The sequence below is a fragment of the Protomyctophum bolini genome, assembly GCF_963924005.1.
Source record: "Protomyctophum bolini genome assembly, chromosome: 17".
In the NCBI taxonomy this organism is placed as follows: domain Eukaryota; kingdom Metazoa; phylum Chordata; class Actinopteri; order Myctophiformes; family Myctophidae; genus Protomyctophum; species Protomyctophum bolini.
Window position 1 is genome coordinate 11,838,736 of NC_137878.1, and position 22,264 is coordinate 11,860,999.

The 22,264-nt window shown below is 43.7% G+C and overlaps 1 protein-coding gene across 1 annotated transcript; it reads left to right on the plus strand.

The window, feature by feature from the left end:
* The first annotated feature begins 498 nt into the window (after positions 1-498).
* Positions 499-18,088, plus strand: LOC308331598 (kinesin-like protein KIF11). Its single transcript, XM_080787082.1, has 23 exons — positions 499-571; positions 849-1,034; positions 1,281-1,405; positions 1,513-1,603; positions 1,712-1,857; positions 2,230-2,326; positions 2,702-2,797; positions 3,870-3,958; positions 4,117-4,204; positions 4,591-4,664; positions 4,786-4,900; positions 5,037-5,108; positions 5,489-5,624; positions 5,956-6,128; positions 6,275-6,400; positions 7,189-7,344; positions 7,634-7,773; positions 8,165-8,325; positions 8,867-8,985; positions 15,926-16,145; positions 16,425-16,612; positions 17,099-17,182; positions 17,881-18,088. The coding sequence occupies exons 1-23, from the start codon at positions 527-529 to the stop codon at positions 17,968-17,970; spliced, it is 2,817 nt and encodes a 938-aa protein (XP_080643208.1). The 5' UTR covers positions 499-526; the 3' UTR covers positions 17,971-18,088.
* Positions 18,089-22,264: the final 4,176 nt, after the last annotated feature.

A 22,264-nucleotide genomic window follows, 5' to 3' on the forward strand; every position in this document is an offset into this window, starting at 1 on the left:
AAAAAAAAAAATACATGCACAACTGATTCCACATTTCAAATGTTTGTTCCATTACAACGTTTCCCCTCAATCGTCTCTTAGGTCTTTGGTCCCGCAGCAAAACAGATCGACGTCTACCGGAGTGTAGTGTGCCCGATTCTTGATGAGGTCATCATGGGCTACAATTGCACAGTCTTTGCGTAAGCAAGCATTTGCACTAAACTTGTGTTGTAGCCACTTGAGGATGTGTAGTGGTGCAGCAGTAACCAACAGTTGCTGTCGCCTGCCTAGTCTAGGGTTATGGGATTGTGATTATTACTCCCTCCGGCTGGCCCATGGACGCATGTTTAAAATGTCCACTTTTTACCCTTTTCTGAACATCGTATCCAAATTAAACCAAATTCTTTATTTTAGTATTTAATTTAACTAGTTAAATAATTAGTATTTAACTAACTGTTCAAAATGGCACAGTACATGATCCGTGGCTGATGTATATTTGTTGTGATTGGTCAGCTATGGACAGACTGGGACCGGCAAAACCTTCACCATGGAAGGCGAACGAAGCCCAGATCTGCAGGTCACTTGGGAGGAGGTAAGTTTTTCAACTTTTTCACACAACCAAAGTACTGCAGGGCATTGTTCGGGCAGTTACAAGCTGCATAATGAAGTGAACATGGTGATTAAAACAAAATATTCCTTTTCGACTGAGGTTTTGTCTGCTTTCAGTTTTCCATTGATGGATACTAAATCAGTCACACAAATGCATGTGCACAGTGCAATCATGTTCATTTGGGTGCAGTTAAGTTAATATCTGCCAAATGGGCAAAACTCATCGTACTGGTGTTCCACAACCTTGTGTTTGATTTCAGGATCCACTGGCTGGGATAATCCCCAGGACGCTGCATCAGATCTTCGAAAAGCTGTCGGAGAGTGGCTCAGAGTTCTCTGTCAAAGTGTCCCTCCTGGAGATCTATAACGAGGAGCTGTTTGACCTGCTGAGTCCTGGAGATGATGTTGGCGAAAAGCTCAACCTCTTCGATGACCCAGGCAAAAAGGTAACGGTCTCTGAAGTACTGTTTTACTGTGGCTATAGAGTGCTAAAGCTTGGTAGTTTGTGTGAAATTCTAGAAGTTCTCCGATCAGGTTTTCCCCCACGATCGACCATCGTGCGTAAGGGGACAATCGGATATTTCCAAAATTATTAAAGGGTCAACATCCTTGCAGCCATGTGCATGCTGTCAGTAAATGATGGGTGATTATTATTATTTTTGTAAGTGACTAATTAGCTGTGTATTTGTCAGCGTGGCGTGGTCGTTAAAGGTCTGGAGGAGATCACAGTCCACAATAAGAATGAAGTTTATTCCATCCTTGAGAGAGGCTCTGCCAAGAGGAAGACTGCTGCCACACTCATGAATGCCTATTCCAGGTATTCAACAGAAAAAATAAATATATATACATTTATGATATACACACTAGTATTAGCAAGCCTCTTCAATTACCTTGTTTGTATTCATGGTAACATTTCTTTTCAAGTCGATCCCACTCGGTGTTCTCAATCACCATTATCATGAAGGAGATCACCCTGGAAGGAGAAGAGTTGGTGAAGATTGGAAAGCTTAACCTGGTAAACTAACACTACTAAAAGTTGTAAAAATGTGTAAATGCCTTGTTTGCTCAGTGAGACCTGCTGAGCTCCAGTGGACCACAACTCAACCTGTCCCCATGTCTTTAGGTTGATCTTGCGGGCAGTGAAAACATCGGCCGCTCGGGGGCACAGGACAAACGTGCCCGTGAAGCAGGCAACATAAACCAGTCTCTGCTGACGCTCGGCAGAGTGATCACGGCCTTGGTGGAGAAGAGACCTCACGTCCCTTATAGGTAAACTGTGGTTGTGTTGTACGGCAGTGGTTCTTTAGGTGCGCAGCAAAACTAATTTTTTAGCTTAATTCATTGTCTCCCGGTGTTTTTAGGATAGTGTTTACGCACGGCACCGTCGTACGTTAAGTAAAGCTTGTGGGGAGACTTCTCCCTTCTGCCCATGACTGACGATTCTGTGATCTCGTGAGACCAGCCGTTGAACGTTAAATGGCTCAGTCTTGCGAGAGCTCTCACAGCATTTTTTTAAAATTCGAACCTTTGTCTATTCTTTAATAGAATTTGAATATTCCTTCAAATATGGAATATTCGTTTGCAGCACTAGTAAATGGTACTACCAAGGTACTCTCCTGACATGATCTTAATGTTCTACAGGGAGTCGAAGTTGACGAGGATCCTTCAAGACTCTCTAGGGGGACGGACCAAGACGTCGATCATCGCCACGGTGTCTCCATCTTCCTGCAACTTGGAGGTGTGTTCATCAGAATTTATTTTTGTACACTATTTCCCGATTTGTGTGATTTGGTCAAAAATTATATAGCATGTCTGACAAACTCATTGTCCGGCACGACGGGTGATTTCAGTATGTCAGACCTGTGGTGTGTCGGATCTGTGTGTGCGTCCCAATATAAGATTTACAGTTAATTTAGCCCATTTAGACTTAATACTGATTGTATAAACTCCTAAAACCTGACCTAAATATTCAAATAATGTGCTTACATGTATAGCAAACTAATAAGACACAGAGGTAGCTACTGGATTGAAAGGTTGATGCCTTTCAAAAGTTTCAATCCTTTTATGGATTAGACTATGTTGACGTTGGTGCTGCGTTGTCTGTGCTGTGTAGGAGACATTGAGTACCTTGGAGTACGCCAGCAGAGCCAAGAACATCATGAATAAGCCAGAGATTAACCAGAAGATGACCAAGTCAACGCTCATAAAGGTACATGGAGAAACAAGTCACGTTAGGAATTTTGCCTTGGGACAACAGTTTTTTTCAACCAAGGTTCATGTTTTTTTTAATAGAGCAAGTAAAAGATGAGTCTTAATTTCTTTTTTGAGAGATTAATTTATTTACTAGACCTCATAAAATTACATCTGGCCACAAGATCACGGGATCTAGTGATCTACTGAATGTGAAGGGCGACGTGTCAAACTGACATATTGAGCCTATTTGACACACCGTATCATCCCCCCCCCCAGTACTCTACCTTCACATTCAGTAGATCCTGTGATCTTTTGTGGGCAGATGTCATTTCCTGGAGTCTAGTAGGACTGGTAAAAAAATAATCGCTATAATTTGTAAAATCTTCAAATGCCCCCGCCCCCTGTAAAAAATTGCTAAAATCGCTAAAACGAAAGAAGCAAATGAACAAATTAACACTCATCTTTTACTTTCTCTAATAAGAACCTAAAACATGACCCTTGGTTGAAAAAAACAAAGTTGTTACCCTGCCGTGATGTAACTCCAAATGTGGACAAGAAAAATGCTCCAATGATTCAAAATATGCTCCTCATATGCTGAAACGGCTCTCAAAATCACACTTTTAGTAAATCAACAAACACAAAGTTGATTTAGACAACATGGTAAAAAACAGGAAGTTAACATTTTTATGAAAATGTTTTGATGTTCCAGATCCAGTCTGGGTTTTAATAAAAAAAAGGCAAAATCAACAGTTATACATTTTCTTTTGGTGATCTATAATTGTCTGCATAAACTTGTTTGGTATGTACTAAAAGAGTGACTTTGAGAGCTGTTTCAGCATGCAATGTAAGTCAATGAGGAGCATATTTTAAATTATCAACTTCTAATCACTGGAGCAATTTTGACTTGTCCACATTGGAGTTTCATCATGGCTAGGTAACTACACAACCCAAACTTCTACCAAAGTTGTCTTACCTTTAAAACTATACACTGTAGTAGACTGTACAGATTCACCATCTGTTTTTGACAAACGCACAAAGCTGAATGTCAGTCATCTTATATGTGGACTCCATTCTTGCCCCCACTCAAGGAATACACCGAGGAAATTGAGCGCTTGAAGCGTGACCTGACTGCCGCTCGAGACAAGAATGGGGTGTACTTGTCCACTGAGAACTACAGGTATGGCACTGGGGGAATACAACATTGGATGCCTATCCAAACGTGTGAAAAATATTTAATGCAACTTCTGCCCTTTTCACCATTCCTGATGACTTTGTAGCTCAATTTACACCCCCCCCCCCCCCCCCCATTTCATATTTTTACTCCTTGTGTTACAGCCACATGACAGAGCAGATCACCTCCCAGGACGGGACTATAGCTGTATATTTGGAAAAGATCTCTGCTGCAGAGGAGGAGCTGAAGAAGGCATGTTACAGTTTTGCACCACAAGTTGATTAACTAGGAATCTTAACGCAACATATTACTTGCCCAACTACTGTAATCAGCTGGCATTTGTAAGTGCATATTCAAACTTTTATACACACCAGACTTGAATTCACAGTTTGTCTCATCTCCAAGTCAATAATTTGATGACTGGGTCAATGTGAGTCTAATCTCCAACCCCATACCATCAAATTATTTGCTTTCAGTGAAAACAAAACAATGAATACAAGGCTTTTTGACATGTGTATTTATTTGGACAGAATCTATATTGATCTACTCCTGTCTTTTCTCATTTAATTGCCCAGACCATGAACGTTCTCCTTGTGTCAATGCTATAGCCACTCATTGGGTCCATTTCCTCTCCCCAGGTGATGGAGCTCTTCACCGACAGCCAGAGCCAACTGGAGCAGCGCACTGTCCAGCTGGAAGAGCGAGACCACAGGTTCATTACAACTATTTACTACACATGTGCACCACCTTAGTTCAAAAAGAAGCTGACCAGAGTGGTGGTGGGAGGGATGCAGTTCTTGAAAGTAATAAGTGTCCTGGTTTTCTGTTTACAGGCTAGATGAGACCACAAAGGCCCTCGAGGAAACCGCACAACACCTAACAGAGGAGCAGTTCATCAGCTCTGACCTAACCTTCACCCAGGAGAAGCTGTATAGCACTGCTGACCAGGTGAGGATTAAAACAAAATAATATATTGTTGCTGTTGGGCAGAACCCCATGGGTTGTCGGGTTAATTGCACCCTGCCCTGTGAGGAAGCTGAACTAGTCATCACTACCTTAATCTGATGGGTTGTCTTATCTCCAGCTGCTGAATACAGCCCACACCAGCACCAGCCATGTGTCTGGTCTCCATGACAAGCTGGACAGGAAGAACAAGGTGCTATTCAATTCTTTGCTTTCACACGTTCTGTTACTTCATATCGTTGCTGTAGGACCAAACATTTATTCTATATTTTGTAAAATAATGGCTATACACAAGTGACAAAATTAGCCAGTATCGTATATTAGCGGTGGCCTGGATAATTAAGATTTCGCTGGGTTTTATAAATCAAATAAAAGTAAACAAGCTTGTGATTAAGAACTACATTGGTAAATGCGCTTATTTTGTCCATTTCCTGAACACACAAGGTGACTGACGATATATACATGTTCTGTGGATGGAACGTCAAGCATGCATTTAAGTCAAGAAAGTGTAACTGATTTCATTGGGTTGCTAAGGTAAGGCAGTCCAGTAACGGTCTGCTTTTTAAACTCCAGGTGGACCAACAGAACACTACTGTCCACCAAAGTTTCAGCCAGAGGATGGACCATGTGCTCAGTGACATGGAGGGCAGTGTCTGCCAGCAGGCATCCAAGCACCGCAGCACGCTGGCCAGCTACACCTCTTCCATGGGTGAGTTTAAAGCGGTGGAATAATGTTTTACTTCTGCAATATTTTAGCAATGCTCCCTCTGTTAAAAGTATAGCCGAAAACAATGTACTTGAGTAAAGGTATTGGCATCCAAGTGTACTAAAAGTACTCATTGTGCAGAATATCCAAGGCCTGTGATTTCTTCACTTGGTTAGCACTATGTAGATGGCAGGAACACATAATTGTACATGCTGTAATTTAGGAAGCTGCTATTGTGCATGGGGGCTGCTTCCCCCACTGACTCACAAATCGCACTTTAGGACCTGGCCAGTCATGAGGTTTTATTTAGCTTTAACCCATCATCCCTCCATAGACGCAGTGCTGTCGTTCAACGAGGAGGCGATGCGTACCGCTGTGGCCACCATGGAGTCCTTCATGGGAGGAGTCACACAGCTGGTGGCCCAGGGTGTGGCTGGTTTCCAGGACAAAGTCCACCAGCAGGAGGCGCTGTGTCTGCAGAACAGAGAAGGCCTGCTGGAGCTGCAGGTGAGGACCTTAATCGTCGCCATTAATCACCATTTTGACAGAAGGCAGCTCATAAACACGTCGTGATGCGTTTGTGACCATGTAGAATGTAGATGGTCTAGTGTAATTTCTTGGAAGTTGGTCTTCATATCTGCTGTGTGTATTAGGAGGAGTTCAAGCAGGACCTTCAGGAGGCTCTTGCCGGCTCCCTTCTTCCTAGTGTGGCAGCCATCAGAATGCTGAATGAGGCCATGAGGAAGACCGTGGAAGACCACAGAGCCCAGGCTGACAAGGTCCGTATGATGCAATTACATTTACCAATGTGTCAGTGGTTCTTAAACTTCATGTCAAGCACCCCCAAATTGAAGAATGTATTTTGCTATGGACTTTTTTTGTCTTTTAGGGATCACCATACAGGATTGGTCTTAACAATTCTGATGCCCAGGACGTGTCCACATTTTATCAAATAAAACCGCGGGGTGTGTGGCGATGTCTTAAGGTCTTTTTTTTAATCAATAAAATGGGAACACTAAAATATATCTTTTTTTTAGGGGGTAAACTGCAGCCGCTTGCTCCCGACCTGTTTCGCTTGCCTGAGCGCACAATTTACTTTATGGAATCTACGCTGCCTCTGTGCAGATTGATTCAAACGCTTATGACTAGACTAATTTCTGACTGCATCATGCACCACCTCACAATGTTAACGAGTCTAAAGAGTTCACTTACTGGCGCATTGTAGTAATGGAATGGATTTAGCTTCATGTATTTTCTTTTTGCCTAGAGGGAAGGCAGCCGTTATCCCAATAAAATATTATCTGCTTGGCACTGTAGCGCCTTTATTCTAAAAGATTCGGCAGCACCATAATAGTTACATTAAAGTAGTGGATTTTGAGAACATTCAATTGGTCCATCGCATTTTAATTGGCCATACAACAGCTAAATCATTTGGCTGACTGTAGAACCCCACTCCTCTGGGTCCCCAAACCCTACTTTGAGAACCACTGAGCTATTATATTTACTAAATGCACAGTGATTACTGCACTCACTTGATGTCTGGCTTTACTCCCTGTCATCCAATCAGGTGGAGGCAATGAAGGAGGTCAATATGTTTCTGACCAGTCATGTTCAGGCACTGGCTGAGCTGAGGACATCCTCCCTGGATGCTCTCTGTTCATTGGAGGCCGAACATGACAGTCTGTCTCAACGGATCCAACAAGAGTCAGAAACCCAACAGCAGGTATGCCACACACATTTTCTAATGCCCCCTTTTTTTTAACCTAACTCATTTTCTATGAATGCCTTTTTGAGCCTTTTTTACTCTAAAGGCGCCCAACACCGGTCTACAGCCAAGTTAAATCGGGCATTACTCAAACCCCAACCCCTAAACTTAACCTCTACATAACTCCAAACTGAATATTTTCCTAATCGTAAGCCTAACCGATATGCAAGTTATGGGACTAGTTATCGGGAAAGAAACTGGTATTGGTATCTATTTGTAAATGAAGCCCTTGTTCTGCTACCAACAGGAGATGGATCAAATGATCCACTGTCTCCAAAGCCAGCTCAGCCTGATGGCTATTAACAACAAGACCCGCTTTGGGGGTCTGGCTACAGCCAGCAGAGCTCTACAGACACCTGTGCTAAGCATGAAGGAAGCAATTTCAACGTGAGTAGACCACTACCTTCACTCCAACCATACAATCGCACTACACGGGGTTTCCACGGTCATGAAATTCCTGGAAATATATTGAAATGAGCAACCTTTTCCCTTTTTTTTTCCAAAAGATGTACAAAATGATTATTCAACAAATGATAATCACAACTTTTCATCTATTACAGCAATTTCATCTAGTTTAAATATTTCCATAAATTAATTAAAAAAAAACTCAAGGCAGATCTAAAAGCTCACATGCTTCGTTTGTGAGCCTGTTGATGGCCATTTTCACTCTTTGGTCCCGGGAAGACTTCTTGAGTCTTGTCTTGAGCTGTAAATGTTTGGCAACCACTGGATGCCATGCTTATTATCAATCCAAACGCAATCGACCCTCTCTGTCCAGATGTTGCAGTGAAGCGGAGAAGAGCGTAGCGGTCCAGGCAGACGACCTGTCCTCCACCGTCTCCTCCCTGGCCAACGCTATCCGCTGCACTGCCCAGGTGTCTGACGAGGCCCTGGAGGAGAGTACCGGCTACTGCTCACTCCTGCACCGCTCCCTCACTGGTAGGACTTTTGACTGGTGTGCTCATCGTAACCATTTATAGTTTTTATACCTCAGTCCGATAAAGAAATTAACTCCTAAATCCTACATATGCTTTCTGGAAATAACTAAATGTATGTTTCTATATATCTGCCGGGTGGAAACCTCATGTCCTGTTATAGATTCAGAAAAGTAGCTGACATACAAGTTCAAACAGTTTTTGATGCTTTGCTTGTGTGATGCTGTAGTATGATCAAGTAGGGCAGTATGTGAACAATTTAGAATACTAAATTCAGTGGGAATTAAGTTGCCAATTTCATCTTGAAAGGGGAGAGACTTATCAGTTTCAATTTAATGGCGTTTATTTTCCCTAGAGTTATCTGATTGGATAAAATTCATATCCTGACCTAAACATACATTTTCTCTTTAAAGTGCCAGAGATAGACTCACTATAGCAATGAATAGAGCTATAGGCTATATGACACATAACAAAAAGACGGAATGGCTTTACTTTACTTCATTCTAGTGTTTGTTCACTTCTGTCGTGCCTGTGCACCCCAACAGGTCTCGGAGAACGCAACGGCAATCACTGCTCCAGAGCTCAGGAGAGGGTCCAAAACCAAGCCCAAGAACAGATGGCCCTCCTTGGGCAGAACTCTGCTGCCAATCTGGCACTCCAAGAGGTAAAATGACAAAGCAGATGAGACATGTGGTTTGGCCCTGCGACACGTCGTCTGTAACCTGTAATGATCTCTTGATCACAGGTTGACATGCAAGTGGGGGGGGATGACATAACAGAACATTTTTAATATCGGTCGATACAGAGTACCCTTCCTGTACCAGTGTATAAACTAATCTAGGACAGTGGTTCTCAAGGTGGGGTTTCCAAATGGACCCTTGCAGGTCTAACCCTGAGTGTACAAGGCAAATGGACCCTTACCATTTCACTCACTGACTTCTGGGTCCTTGAAGTTAGGTTTGATAACCACTGATCTAGGGGGGGAATGGTCTCCTGCCCTTTGAATTCTCAAAGCTTACTGCGCTTTCAGAAATTCCATAAAATCAAAACTTCAATTTCTTCAACTGGTTCTGGTTGCCTATATGTAGACTGACGCCTTAACATTTAGTCCAGTACCTGCCTGTAGACCTTCTCGCAATTTGGTGTTGGGGGAATTTCTCACTTGAACTGAGTCAATGGGTCCCTAGACATGAAAAATCAACGAGGTGCTCGTCCGCCATAGTGCCACGAATGGCGTAATGGCCACATCAAAAATGGCCGCCATCGGCTATGATGAAAATCCAACCTTTTTGTTTTTTAGTGTTTAAACACATGTAATACCTCCATTTTGACTAATTGTGTTGTGTGGAATTCATTTCTGATATTGTTTTGATGATTTGGGGTGATTTTGACCTTGAACGGTCAAGGTCATTTTGCTATAACGAAGACCGTGGCCATAACCTGGCCATTTTTAGGAGTTGTCGGTTGTCAGGATGGACACCCGTCCTGGCGTGGACTCTCAACCCTCCAACATCTTATGCCTTGGTCTGCCAGCTTGACGATGACATTGGTTTCACAAGCTGGTCTTTCACCATCTCTTGTTACTTGCAGGGGAGGCCACGTGGAGGCTGTCGTCTTCTCCCCCTTTTTTTTTTTGTTTTTTTGTTGTTGTTTATTTTATTTTATTTATTTTTTTTGTTTATTTTTTTTATTTTTTTACAGTGCACCATCTATGTGTGCATGCAGGTTAGTGTGATGGGTTTTTACATGAGGGATTGTCCAGTTTTCCATGGCAGAATATGATGCACGGAACTCCAGCAGCACGGCAGCCACATCGCCGAGTGTCACACTTACCTGCACACTTGCATACTGAGAGCAAACTGGGTGGCAAGGGCTTCAGACATTTTGATGGCAGGAGTGTGCCAAAGTGCTCCTCCCATCCATGTTTCATTGGCTCTAGTCTTTCCTCTGGTTCCTTGGCTGTCGTAAGCAGGTGGCAAGCCCTATGCACCAGGAAAGCACCTCGTTGGATGTGACCTCTGATCACAATACTTGTGGGAGGGAGAGCATCAATTCCAGCTCTGGCACTGGTATAGCTTTCCACCCTGAGGTCATCAAACGTCTCAGCAGTTGTACTTGACCTGGCCCCTGCCCAGACACGCACCAAGTACTTCTCTGCCAACGCTGCATCTTGTTCTGTTAAGGTGTCTGACTCGCCAAAGTTTGTTAAATATTGAACTGGTTCAGAAGCCATAGCTGCATGTTTGGTCCCCACCTTGCTCATGCAGTCTTCTCCAGTCAGGATATGTGCCTTGATCACTGTCTTGGCTAGTTGTGCTCCAAGACGAGAGACTGCTTGATGCAGTGGAAGCATGCGCCGCTTCTCACCAGTGCCATACTGCTGCCAGATCTCCTTCAACCCCAGTGATTGTAAGTATGGGGTATAGTATAGCAGTAATGCGAAGGTGTCTGTATCATTGGAGACGATGACAACTCTCTTGCTCTGCTTCACACGAACAGCCCACTCCACATGCACCACCAATCTGGTGTCAGCCTCCTCAATCCAGTTCAAGAGGTCTGGGATCTCTTCACCACCAGCCCCTTTCGCTGGGAGCACCTCATCATCACAGACAACAGAGCTGACAATGATGGTAGCATTGCCACAGGCTTGATTGCACACCATATCCCGAACTAGCAGCTGGAGATTCCGCTTGTTTTTCTCAGACGCCCAGAATTTGTCAAGTTGCTGAGGGATAGGTGTGTCTCTGTTCATGCCAACAATGTCAATTCCTGTTCTTGAGTCTGTGCGGCGCATGCGCTCCCCTTCTTTCAGAGACATCTCAATGTAAGAATCGAGTATCATATGGATGCACTCTGGCTCTTGGCAAAGGGAGGATGTTGACCTGATGATGGTATTGATGACAGCACCTAAAGTGGGGAATTGGGCTAGTGGCATCTGTCGCATTTTCGACATGAAGTCTACCACAACATGAGTGGCAAGAGTAGACTTTGGGCTCCATTGCGAGAGGTCAAGTTCAGGCTCAATCTCACTGACAAGTTTTGACTTGTTGACATGAGCTGGAAGGTCACCATCAAACAAGGGAGATGCTGAGAGCACATCATGAGTAAGTATCTGTCTGATGTCCATGCCCCGCTCCTTAGCAATGTCCATACTCCTATGTGCCTCAGCCATGTCTTTGGATGAGACCAACTTCTGCTCCTTCAGAATGGTTGTTGGTGGTTTATGTGGTTGCTCATTGAACTGAGGTAGCTTCCGCTTTGGTATTGTTGTGCTCATTTTCTTGGTCTTCTCCACTAACCTCTCCTGTCTATATGAGCAGTAGACAGTCTTCCCATTTTTGAGACAGTTGAGCAAGCGTGGAGCGACCCCTCGGTCAACAGCCTGCTTTGTGAGCAGATTGTGCAGTGGCACAGGCACATTGACCATCATTGAATATGGATTTTGACGCTCTCGCACAAAGTCCAGCAGCTTCACAACATTCCGGTTGAAAGTAAGGCGGCGAGTGGTGCTTAGTGCATGCTGCAGATGGCATTCTGTGTGTTGCATGGTGTGGTTATTTGTGAGAAGGTTGAGGACATTGGTGATTGACCCAATCTCGTGGAACAGGAGCTCGAACTCTGCTACAGAATTTGCATTGCGTGTGGCTCCTACTACATAGTGACCCCCTGGACCCTTCGACACTCGCTGAATGGTCTGCTCAACCTTCATGTCACCTCCTACAGCACAGAACCAGCCTGGGCGATCCTGAACAACCCACTGGCCTATAGAGAAGCGCCGGTAGAGCTCAGGATGTGTGAACTCTAGCACCTTGATTTGTTCAAGATACCATGAGCCATGACGCAGGTAGTTTATGGAGTCACATTCTGTAAAGATTGGTATAGAGTCCTCGACAGTAGCCACATGCAGATTCCAGTTTCCTTCTCTTTCGGAGACTACAGCATTCTTGATGACAGCCACCATCTCCAGCCAAACTCCAAAGAATTGGCAGAGCTCTGACTTGGCCTCACACTCCTTTACAAACTCCAGAAAGTCCTGATTCAACTTCTCCACTTGTCCAATTAGGGCCTCAAACTGCTCTGGGCAACTTTGGTTTGCAGCTAGCGTAGTGTGCAGTGCCTCTAACTGTGCTAGTACTGGATATGCAGCTTTGTCCTTGTGGTGCCAGAACATCTCCCACTGGAGCGACCTGATCACATCCTCCACAATCAGCATCCCAGTTAGAGCCCGGACATAATGGCTGCCGTTTAACACTGACTCTATCACACCAGGTCCGAACACGGCACACTCAACCAGTGCGTCATCCGGGCCAGAACCTCGAAGCAGCTTTCCTTGGCATCTGAGCAGAACACGAGTCCAATGGAAAGGGCCCATGCAGAGGAAAAGATCCTTGAACTGTTCTGTCTCATGCAGGTAAATATCTACAGCTGGGGCGAACACACCTTCATCACACCATATCGCCATTGATGTCTGATTTAGTTGCCTGCGAACACTCTGGAAGTTGGTGAGACAATGCCTGACGGTAGCACGCTCAGTTATGGGTCTTGGTATGACGGGGAGGAAGCCAACACGCATCATTGGCACCACAGCAGATGAGACAAGTGTGTGCACAGCAGCCCATATCAGAGGGTCTTGTGCTAATGCACCACAGCGGATCAAACTGATCAAGAATTCTCGCTTTGCAGATACACTTCGGGCAGTTTGCATGTTGAGTAATGTTGCTTGCTTGTTTTCAGGGTGCAGCAGCATGTCTGGTGGCAGGACAGGTCGAACTACGGGCTTGGCATGGGGAGGTACCTCTTGACATGGCAACTTTTTCCGCAAAATTTGATCAGCATGGCATATTCCTGTGCTTGACACTGGAGGCTTATGAAGGGGTCTGCTCACTGTGGCGTCTTGGAACAGTACTAATGCTGCGTAGTGTGAACTCTCTGTGCCAGAGAGTGATGATTTATCAGCATAATCCGAGTTGTCCATGCCTGCCATAGTATAATCCTCCCTTGTAAAAGTACTTGGTATGGGTGTCTCTCCATCTTCAGAGCATTTCACAGCATAGCTAGCAAGAAGACTTCGGGCAGATCTGATGGTCTGGTAGCTCGAACATGAACCGATCCTGTTGAAGGCTGTGAGAAGGCTCTTGCTGCGATCTCTTTCATAAAGGGCATGGCCAAGCATCATATGCAATGGCGTTCGCTTCATTCCACTATGAATGTTATACACAAGTATTTGGAAGAGACAGTGCAGCTGTGTACTCTTGCAATCTCTCACCCAGTTCACCTCCTCTTCCTGATGAGGCTCTTCTCCATGAGTGGGCTGTTTCTGTGGTGGCAACAGTTCCTCTGCTAGCTGATTTTCTTCCTCATGTAGTGGCTGGAGAAGCTCCTCTAGGTCTCTTGCAGTGCTACGGAAGAGCTTGTGCTTGGGGACCTTGAACAAAGCTGCTAAGAATGTAAGAAGAGGTGCTGGCATCATTGTTTTCTCCCATGATGCCTTCAAGTCAGTACTGTCACAGAAGCTGTCTTGCAGACCAAAATCAATGTCTAATAGTGCTTCTCTCAACTTGATGCCTGCTTCTTTCATTATGTCCTGATTCTTCAGCTTGATGGCCAAGTCAGCAGCATTGATGTCGGATGAAAAGAAAATGTCAGATTCAGACTTGTTTTGAGCCATTGTGACCAATTCTCCATAGTGATCGAGGATCAGCTGTTTCATATCACGGGTCTGGAAGGTACTTGGAAGCACCTCGCCTTCTTCCAAGAGGCTCAATGCAAACTCTACAATATCAGTCATAGTGCAACACTCTCCCTTTGCCAAAAGTGTGTCAATATATGGGAGAGCACGAGTGAACAGCACACGCTTCATGTTGCTGATAGTGAGTTTCTCTAGTGGTTGGGCTTTTATTCCACGTTCATATATTCGCATGTAATTCTGGCGACAGAGATTGTGGCAAAGTAAGTCGGCTGCGATGACTGATTTAACTGAACTATCCTCGTCATCCTTCAGCCGGTCTGCAATTCTTGTAAAAACTGCATCTTGGTTGTGCTTTGCAGCATCAATGAGTTTCTTCGCACTATCATACTCGCAAATTCGATATTTGTCACGACATTTTTTGTGTTCCATGAATCCACATATAACACACGGCAATGTTTTTGGATCCTTGTCACAGCTTGGAGGTGCACATGGTGTAATACTATTCCGTAGAGTTGTCCTGAATTTAATGCTTGTGGAAGCCTCCTCTTTAGTCTCACAAAAATTACATTCTTCGTCACTTTTCATCTCAATTGATTTAAGTTTTCCAGAATGTGTGTATGTCTTGTAGCATGTGTTTGTATTGTGGTAAAAAAACATGCTATTATCATCCTCCACATTATCCCCCATCACAATTTTGATCCGCTTTGCAACTATATCGTTACGGATTTTAGCCGCTTGTTTGATTCTCTTACGTCCAGTCTTTTCACTGGTTACAGGCACTTTGTTATCTTCTTGACAGATAATGCATACCGTTGGATTATATACCTCATCCTCTGCCATTGAAACAACCAAATTTGTGCTTGAGGGTATTTTAGAGTGTTCCATGGTGATCAATATGTGTGAAGTAAAAATGTGAGATGAAGAGTTTAGAAACACCTGAGAAAAATAAGAGACTCACTTCACTTCAGCATGGGAGAAATGTTTTGACAATATTTATGTAGTCCCTGAATTAATTATTTTGACAGATAATACATGACCATGGATTTAGCCATGCTCTGCCATATGTGACCAAAGTTAAATGTTCTATGGCAACAACTGAAAGAAATAATTGCTTTGGACCTGCTTCTGTTAAGTCTGTGGAGAATGACTGAAGAGTGCAAAATGACTGTGAGAAGTGGTCTGACTAGCTAATCAAATTGCAGGTGTGGGGGATTTCCCAAATCAAGCTTAGGCTGGCAATAGCATAGCAATGAATTGGCTCATTTGGGCCATGGACAGTCTTTTGTACAATGGGCTTATTCACACAGCACATATGGTGCTGTTGTTGTTTTTCTCATGCCCATGTATTTTGTTTATGTAAAGAAAACAAATCAAGAAAATATATAATAAAAGCGACTAAAGAATCATAATCGAATTATTGAAAAAAGACATTAACATCAATAATTAAATGACAGGATGATAATGGTCAAAACAATATCAGAAATTAATTTTAAGAGTCAGATTTAGTTGAAATAGACTTATTGTATTCCTGTTCTTACTCCTAAAAATGGACAAGTTATGGCCAAGGTCTGTGGAATAGCAAAATTACCTTGACTATGACCTTTCAAGGTCAAAATCACCCCAAATCATCAAAACAATATCAGAAATGAATTCCACACAACACAATTAGTCAAAATTAATGTATTACATGTGTTTAAACACTAAAAAACAAAAAGGTTGGATTTTCATCATAGCCGATGGCGGCCATTTTTGATGTGGCCATTACGCCATTCGTGGCACTATGGCGGACGAGCACCTCGTTGATTTTTCATGTCTAGGGACCCATTGACTCAGTTCAAGTGAGAAATTCCCCCAACACCAAATTGCGAGAAGGTCTACAGGCAGGTACTGGACTAATTTGTATGGTTTCTTTCAGCGTGTGGAGAGCCATTCCAACACATTGCTCCCAGACACCAGGGCCCAGCTGACGGGGCAGCAGGAGAAGGTGACCCAGACGGTGCGTTCACTCCAGACACGGGTCTCCCAGGACCAGGCTGTGTTTGACCAGCAGCACGCTGACCTCCAGAGCCACGTGGAGAGCGCCCAAGAGCTGCTCCACCACTTCCACCAGGAGCTGCGACAGGACGTCCCTACTGGTAAGAACCAACAAAGACATGTTGACAAGCCCACATTGCAGGTTTGACTACAGTATTCATATTATTAGTACATTGCTATGTTTCAAATTGGCAAATGTACATGCTTGCAGCACAAAGTGATGCACAGTAAGCTTGTACTGTATCTGCTTTTTTTCTTTTCTTTTAATGGCAAAAAAATTACACTGATGCTTTCCCTGTTTTTAATGGGGCAAAAATACATTTCACAAAACGTGATGGCCCTTTACTGACGGATCCCCCAAAACCTCTGTGGTCCTCCAGGTATGACTCCTCAGCGAAGGGAGTTTGAGTACCCCAGGGAGCTTGTCAAGTCTCGCAGGCGCTCTGAGCTACTGGAGAGCCTGCATCTCCAACAGGAGGAACTGCAGGCCACCATTGAACTGCAGGCCGCGACTGACGCACTGGAGGTAGAACGAGAGCTGGAGGCTGAACAACACAGAGTAGAGCAGGTAAACGCTTCAACCCATTAAGACCTGAGGCCAACTGACTGCCCTACAAAGCCAAAATGCAGTTACGTCCTCTTTGGACACGCAGGCTAATTTGACCTACCTGGCAGTCACTGCACTCTGGCTATGTAGGGCAGAACAGTTTTCTTTAAAATGTATGTTATGTCAGTGGTTGTGTTTTTGGCTAAGGACCCCATCTCAAAATCATCATCCAGTGTCTCTGAGCTCTAGATCGCCCATTACTTCCTACAATTGGCAGTTAACGGGTTTTTCATTTGTCATTTTGGTCATCTACCACGATAGTTTTCAGTAACTTCAAATTCCATGTTGGCCATCTTGGACTCACAAACATCTACTGTTGACTGATGGGGGGAGGGGGCTAAGTTTCAGAGAAACTTAGTGTTTTATTGTGTGCATATATATGAACTTCTGAAATGGAATAGTCCTTGGCTTCTAGGTAGCATTCTAATGATCGAATGTGGTGTCTAGGATTTGCTTGAAGTCTCGGCGGAATCGTTCGAGAACGATGAGAACTTGGTCTGCAGCAACGACAACCGTGGACCCTTCTTCAAGGTGGGTAGTACCAACCGTTAAGATTATTCTGTGCAGTGGTTGTCGAACATTTTAATCTCAACCTGAGACCCTCTTGGGTCCAGGCCATGGACCCTTCCTGATTTCAAATGGACCATGAGGGCATATTCATACTACAGTTTTAGGTGATGCGGTGAGCTGAAACGGTGGTGGGTAAAAGCAGGCGTGTTTGGATGAGTGGTGAAGCACTTGCCACCACAGCTTTGTTCTAGTATTTGGTGGTCACCTTATCAGCTAAAACTGTAGTCTGAATATACCTTAGGGGCTCTATTTTCGTCACCGCTAAACCCCTTATCTCTACATTTCTTTGCCCTTTTTTTTTTTTTACTATTTTGCAAAACATTTTTCAATGCTCAACTAGCCAATCTACATTGTGAGCTTGTAGGGCCATTTTAACTATTCAAATTTGTTTTGCAAAATGGTAAAAGGCAAAGGTTTATGGATAAGGGGTTTAGCGGTGACAAATGGAGCCCCAAGTCTCTAACTGAGTGTACAAATGGAACCAAATCTTGTACACGTTTTGTGGGGGTCCTTGAAATTGAAGTTTGAGAAACTACCATCAAAAGTTGTCTTTAGAGGTTGTGGGTATTTGTAAATGTTATCCTGATTAACCTCAGGATGACTGCATTCAATGCTGAATTTATAGCTTCATTTCAGTAATCTCCCCCTTTTCCTTTCAGGCATCCCAGCAACGGAAGAAGAAGAGAGTCCCTGCTAAGACTGAAACGCTAACTCCGAGGTCCAAATTGCCGCTACGTCATCAGAATTAAAGCATTTGGCTTTTTCCATTTTTCATGTTCCGTGTTAACTGTTTTAATGCATTATTTTAATTTCTAGCATTTTAGTGTTTTTTGTTTGATTCAAATAATAAAACGTTTTCATACATCCTTTTTGTAGCTTATTTGAGCTCAAATCACAATCAAACCAAATTCTCAGCCACTAGCCCACTACTGTTGATCCGTTGGTCTTTACCAAACTCTTGTTCACAAATCATACCTTGCACAGATCCTGCTCAGAAAATTCCATTGTCATGGATAAGTTTTATATTTCAAAATGTGAAACTTTCATGTATCTAGTTCTAGATTCATTGCACAATTCTCATTGGTCGGGCCAGTTTACTGGTCAGTCGAGCACAATACCATTGTAGTTTTGCCACTGGGCAGGTGGCAAGTGCTGCTTGATCATACTAGGTGCCAAAAGTCATTCAACAAGCTCAAAATGTGTCACAACACTGAGCTTGTAGATCTTCCCCTTAAGTACATTCTGCTCACTTTAGCTATATGCTTTGAATCTGCAAGTTTGGGACATATGAGCTTTCCACCTGATGTGCAGAAACGGGTAATTCACTGTTTGCATGTGCTTGAACTTTCTTTTTTCCTGTATAGTTGAGGTGCTTTGGGGTAGTTTTTATATATATTTCACTTTAAGATCTCTTTGAAATTGGTCACAAGTCCATACCTACACTGCATCACATTAAATGTCCAATCTACAAGATCCCATGGGAGCTTGTAAATCGGCTATTTTCGAATGACCAATGTACTATATTGGGCTTGTCATAGGCCTGGCTGCGTACGAGCGAGGCCTGATGCTGCCCCCATGTGGCGACAATGGTTTCATGTACCCAAAAGAGACTGAAAACAAAGCCCCAACCATTTAATTTGGTTTTAAAAGCTTTATATGAAAGGCTATACAAACGTATCAAGCTTGCTACCCTTACTAACACATTTGCCTTACACTCTGTGGGACGAACCATGACGACATGGATAAAAATAGATGGGATAAATTAAATGTATAGGGAATTACATTAAGCCTAAAGTTGTGATTCTAAAAAGAAATGTGATTACATTTAATGATGCATAATAGGCTAGACTGTACATGCAAACTGCAGAACTCATAATTAAATGTTTGCACTTTTATTGTATTGCTGTGACAGCTAGTATGAAGCTCAATGGAGTGGAAATAAAGCTTAAATTATTATAGGAACCTTTTATTGGGCAGTTCACACACCACCATATAATCTATTTAGGACAAGGTTATCAAATCAGAAACTAAGTGCACACCAGCCATTTTGGAAAGAACTCCTACTCCTACTTCCAGGCCCCTTCCCTACTTCCTTCATAGGTGTTACGGAGTGATTAAGGCTTGATCTGTTTCTTTGGTCTATAGACCTAGTGTTTCTCAAACATTTTAATTTCAAGGAACCCCATGAATCTGAATGTGTACATATGGAACCAAATGGACCCTTATCTTTATGGATCCATTTGGTTCCATCTGTACACTCTCAGAGTTACACACCGGTATGGGGCCATTTGCAACCCACTGGGTGTAAGCACACTTGGGCTTCCATGCGTGGAATGCGTCTCTTCCTGGTTTTTAGAAAGCTGGTGGTTGGAAATTCAGCTCTACCTAAGCGGCAGAATGCCGCGTCGGCCAGATTCCCGGAAACACTTGCTCCCGCGGCAAATGGAAGCTGTGTGCAAGCTTCATTTTCCATCCACCAGCTGTCTAAAAACCAGGAAGAGTGTGCCTGCGCTGACTCGAGGACACTAGTGCAGCAGTGTGTTTCCAGTGAGCCAACACATACAATAGAGCGCCGTGGTACGTCCCCATTTCATGACGACTTATATTAGGGGAAATAGCCAATAATGCACAAAATAACACCTGGACCTCTTTGGTGGGGACATAACTACAAATAAAGGTAAGAAAGCCTTCTAGCATGGAATTCTCCTTTAACACATTGGATCCGTATGAGGAGTATACCTGTCCTATAAATGAACACTGAGACACCGAGCAGACAGTGTTGCCAACTTAGCGGATTTGTCGTCATATTTAGCTTCTTTCCAGACCCCCCTAGCGACTGAATTAGTGAAAAGCTTCTGGCGAGAAATCTAGCTTTTTTCCCCTGGTGAATTGGGGACAAATCGTGTTGACAGGCGCCAGATATGCGCCAGAGATAAAATCTTTTTTTTTTTTTCCTCAGCCTCAAATCCGCGAAATTGGCAAAACTAAAAGTGGTCGGCGCGTCTGGTCTGGCTCACAGGTCACAGCAGGCTCAGTGGCTTCCTCGGCTCGGTTATGTGCACACTGCACAGACTGTCTACCAGTGCTTCCTCCTTTCTTGCTCTGCCTAGGCGAGTGCGCTCCGGTGCGGTATTTCCGAACGCGCCCCTCGAGCTCGACAGAGCAAGAAAGGAGGAAGCACTGGCAGCTCAGTTTAGTCTGCTAGTAAAAAATAAAATACACACTCAGTTTAGTCTGCTAGTAAAAAATAAAATACACACTCGGATGCATAAAGTATTAACCTTCTAATTCCTGTATGGATCGGAACAAAATAGCGTTCTAAACATTAGTTAAATTGAGGTATGTTTTTTTTTAATATTACAATGAGTTTAAACGATGTGTTATCAAATGAAGAGATGATACAAACTAAGTGCACTAAGGGGCGCCTAAAAGTCGCTAGGGACGCAAAAAAGTCGCTAGGGGCGGCGCGCGCTACACGCGCGCATATCCCACCCCTGGCGACTTTTCGAGGAGCCACTAGCTACTTCCGTTACTGGAGAGTTGGCAACACTGGTCAGAGCATCTTCATTGACCTTGGTCAGGTGAACTAAACAAACAAAAAGACGTGTGTGTGGCTCAAAGCAACAGCACAGGACCCAAAACCACATAATATGCTAATTTGCAATAACAGTTTGACAAACAAAAACATCAAAAGCCTAAACCGATGTCAATTCATTTGGTTTTTTGGCATGTTAGAAAGGGTTAAGTGCCAGTCATGAATGATCGTGATGGTAACAGTTAACTGATGACCATATCGACTGTGCAATGCAGGCACCGTGATCGAGGCACGAACTGGCACAGAAAATCGGCCTCTGGCATTTGTGGTCTTCAATTATGAGTGAGTGACTGGCAGTACCCCTCTTAATTATTTTGAGTAGCCTATAACTTTACCTTTAGACGCTGTGCTATGGACCAGAGCTAACTGTTGCCGAGCTGTAGCTATATAGCTGACATCCCATCCCACGCATCAGCGAGCAGCATGTCGCCATGTCTTACCAAAATGTGTAATTAAATTAAACGGCCACACCAAACCTAGCCATGATACAAGACTTTATCACTCATATGACCGATGGCCGTCTTGATCCAAAGCTGCCAGCAACTATGGCTGCAACAAACCCAAACCAAATCCATGAATTTTACAAGTTACTTGGATGGTACACGTACCATTTAAGTGCACCACAGGCTAACGTTAACGCACACACACTTGTGTTCTTAAAAAAGAACAAGAAAATGACCGTTTGTAATTTAACTTGAATTTAGCTCCGTTTGGAACCTCATTATATGAACGTTAACGACAGCTCGCAGTGTAAACAAAAACTATTTGATCGCGGAAAGAACACTTATGCTACTTGTTGATGTAATTGATGTCAATTAGATTGTCCATAATAAAGAAAGATCAGGTTCAAAATACGTGTCTACTGTGGGGACAAATAATCACTGGGGGTACGGTAGTTTACCTGCTTAGGCTAGCTATGTGTTACTTCTTCCAGCCTGGTGTAAGTAAAAACAAAAGTGTAGCCCGGCGCGGAACTCGGAATCTCAACTTCGGCAAAATTGTACCGTGTTTGTTTACTTCCGGCGGTTCATTCACGCACACAATCGAGATCTCCCAACCCCGTTTCAGCATATAGCGTTTCAGCCAATCAGAAGCCGCGTCATCCTAGGAATACGGGGCGTGGCTACGGTGCTGACCGCTGCAGTGCAGGTGCACAGTATTGTTGGTCGGTCTCCATGGAAACGCTTTGTGTACACTGTACACAAAGCGCGCAGCTGCGGTGACGCGACGCCACGTCACAATGCTCTGTGATAAATAGCTGACCCTGACCCCAAAAGCATGCAGATGACAACAGAGTGAGGACATAATATTCACAACCTATATCAGTGAACCTACCAACACCCTAATATGGTGCAGCAGAATGAGCAGATGAACCAGAAGGGGGACATAGTGTGCTTTCACACAGGCGCCCGCAAAAGGTTCAACGGGAAGCAGTGGAGGAACATGTG

Excerpts from the sequence above, each read along its gene's own strand:
- LOC308331598 (XM_080787082.1), top strand. The coding sequence starts at position 527 with ATGGAAGGCGAACGAAGCCCAGATCTGCAGGTCACTTGGGAGGAG. Across the intron at positions 6,129-6,274 it reads AAGGCCTGCTGGAGCTGCAG|GAGGAGTTCAAGCAGGACCT; the intron begins GTGAGGACCTTA and ends TGTGTGTATTAG. Across the intron at positions 6,401-7,188 it reads ACAGAGCCCAGGCTGACAAG|GTGGAGGCAATGAAGGAGGT; the intron begins GTCCGTATGATG and ends TCATCCAATCAG.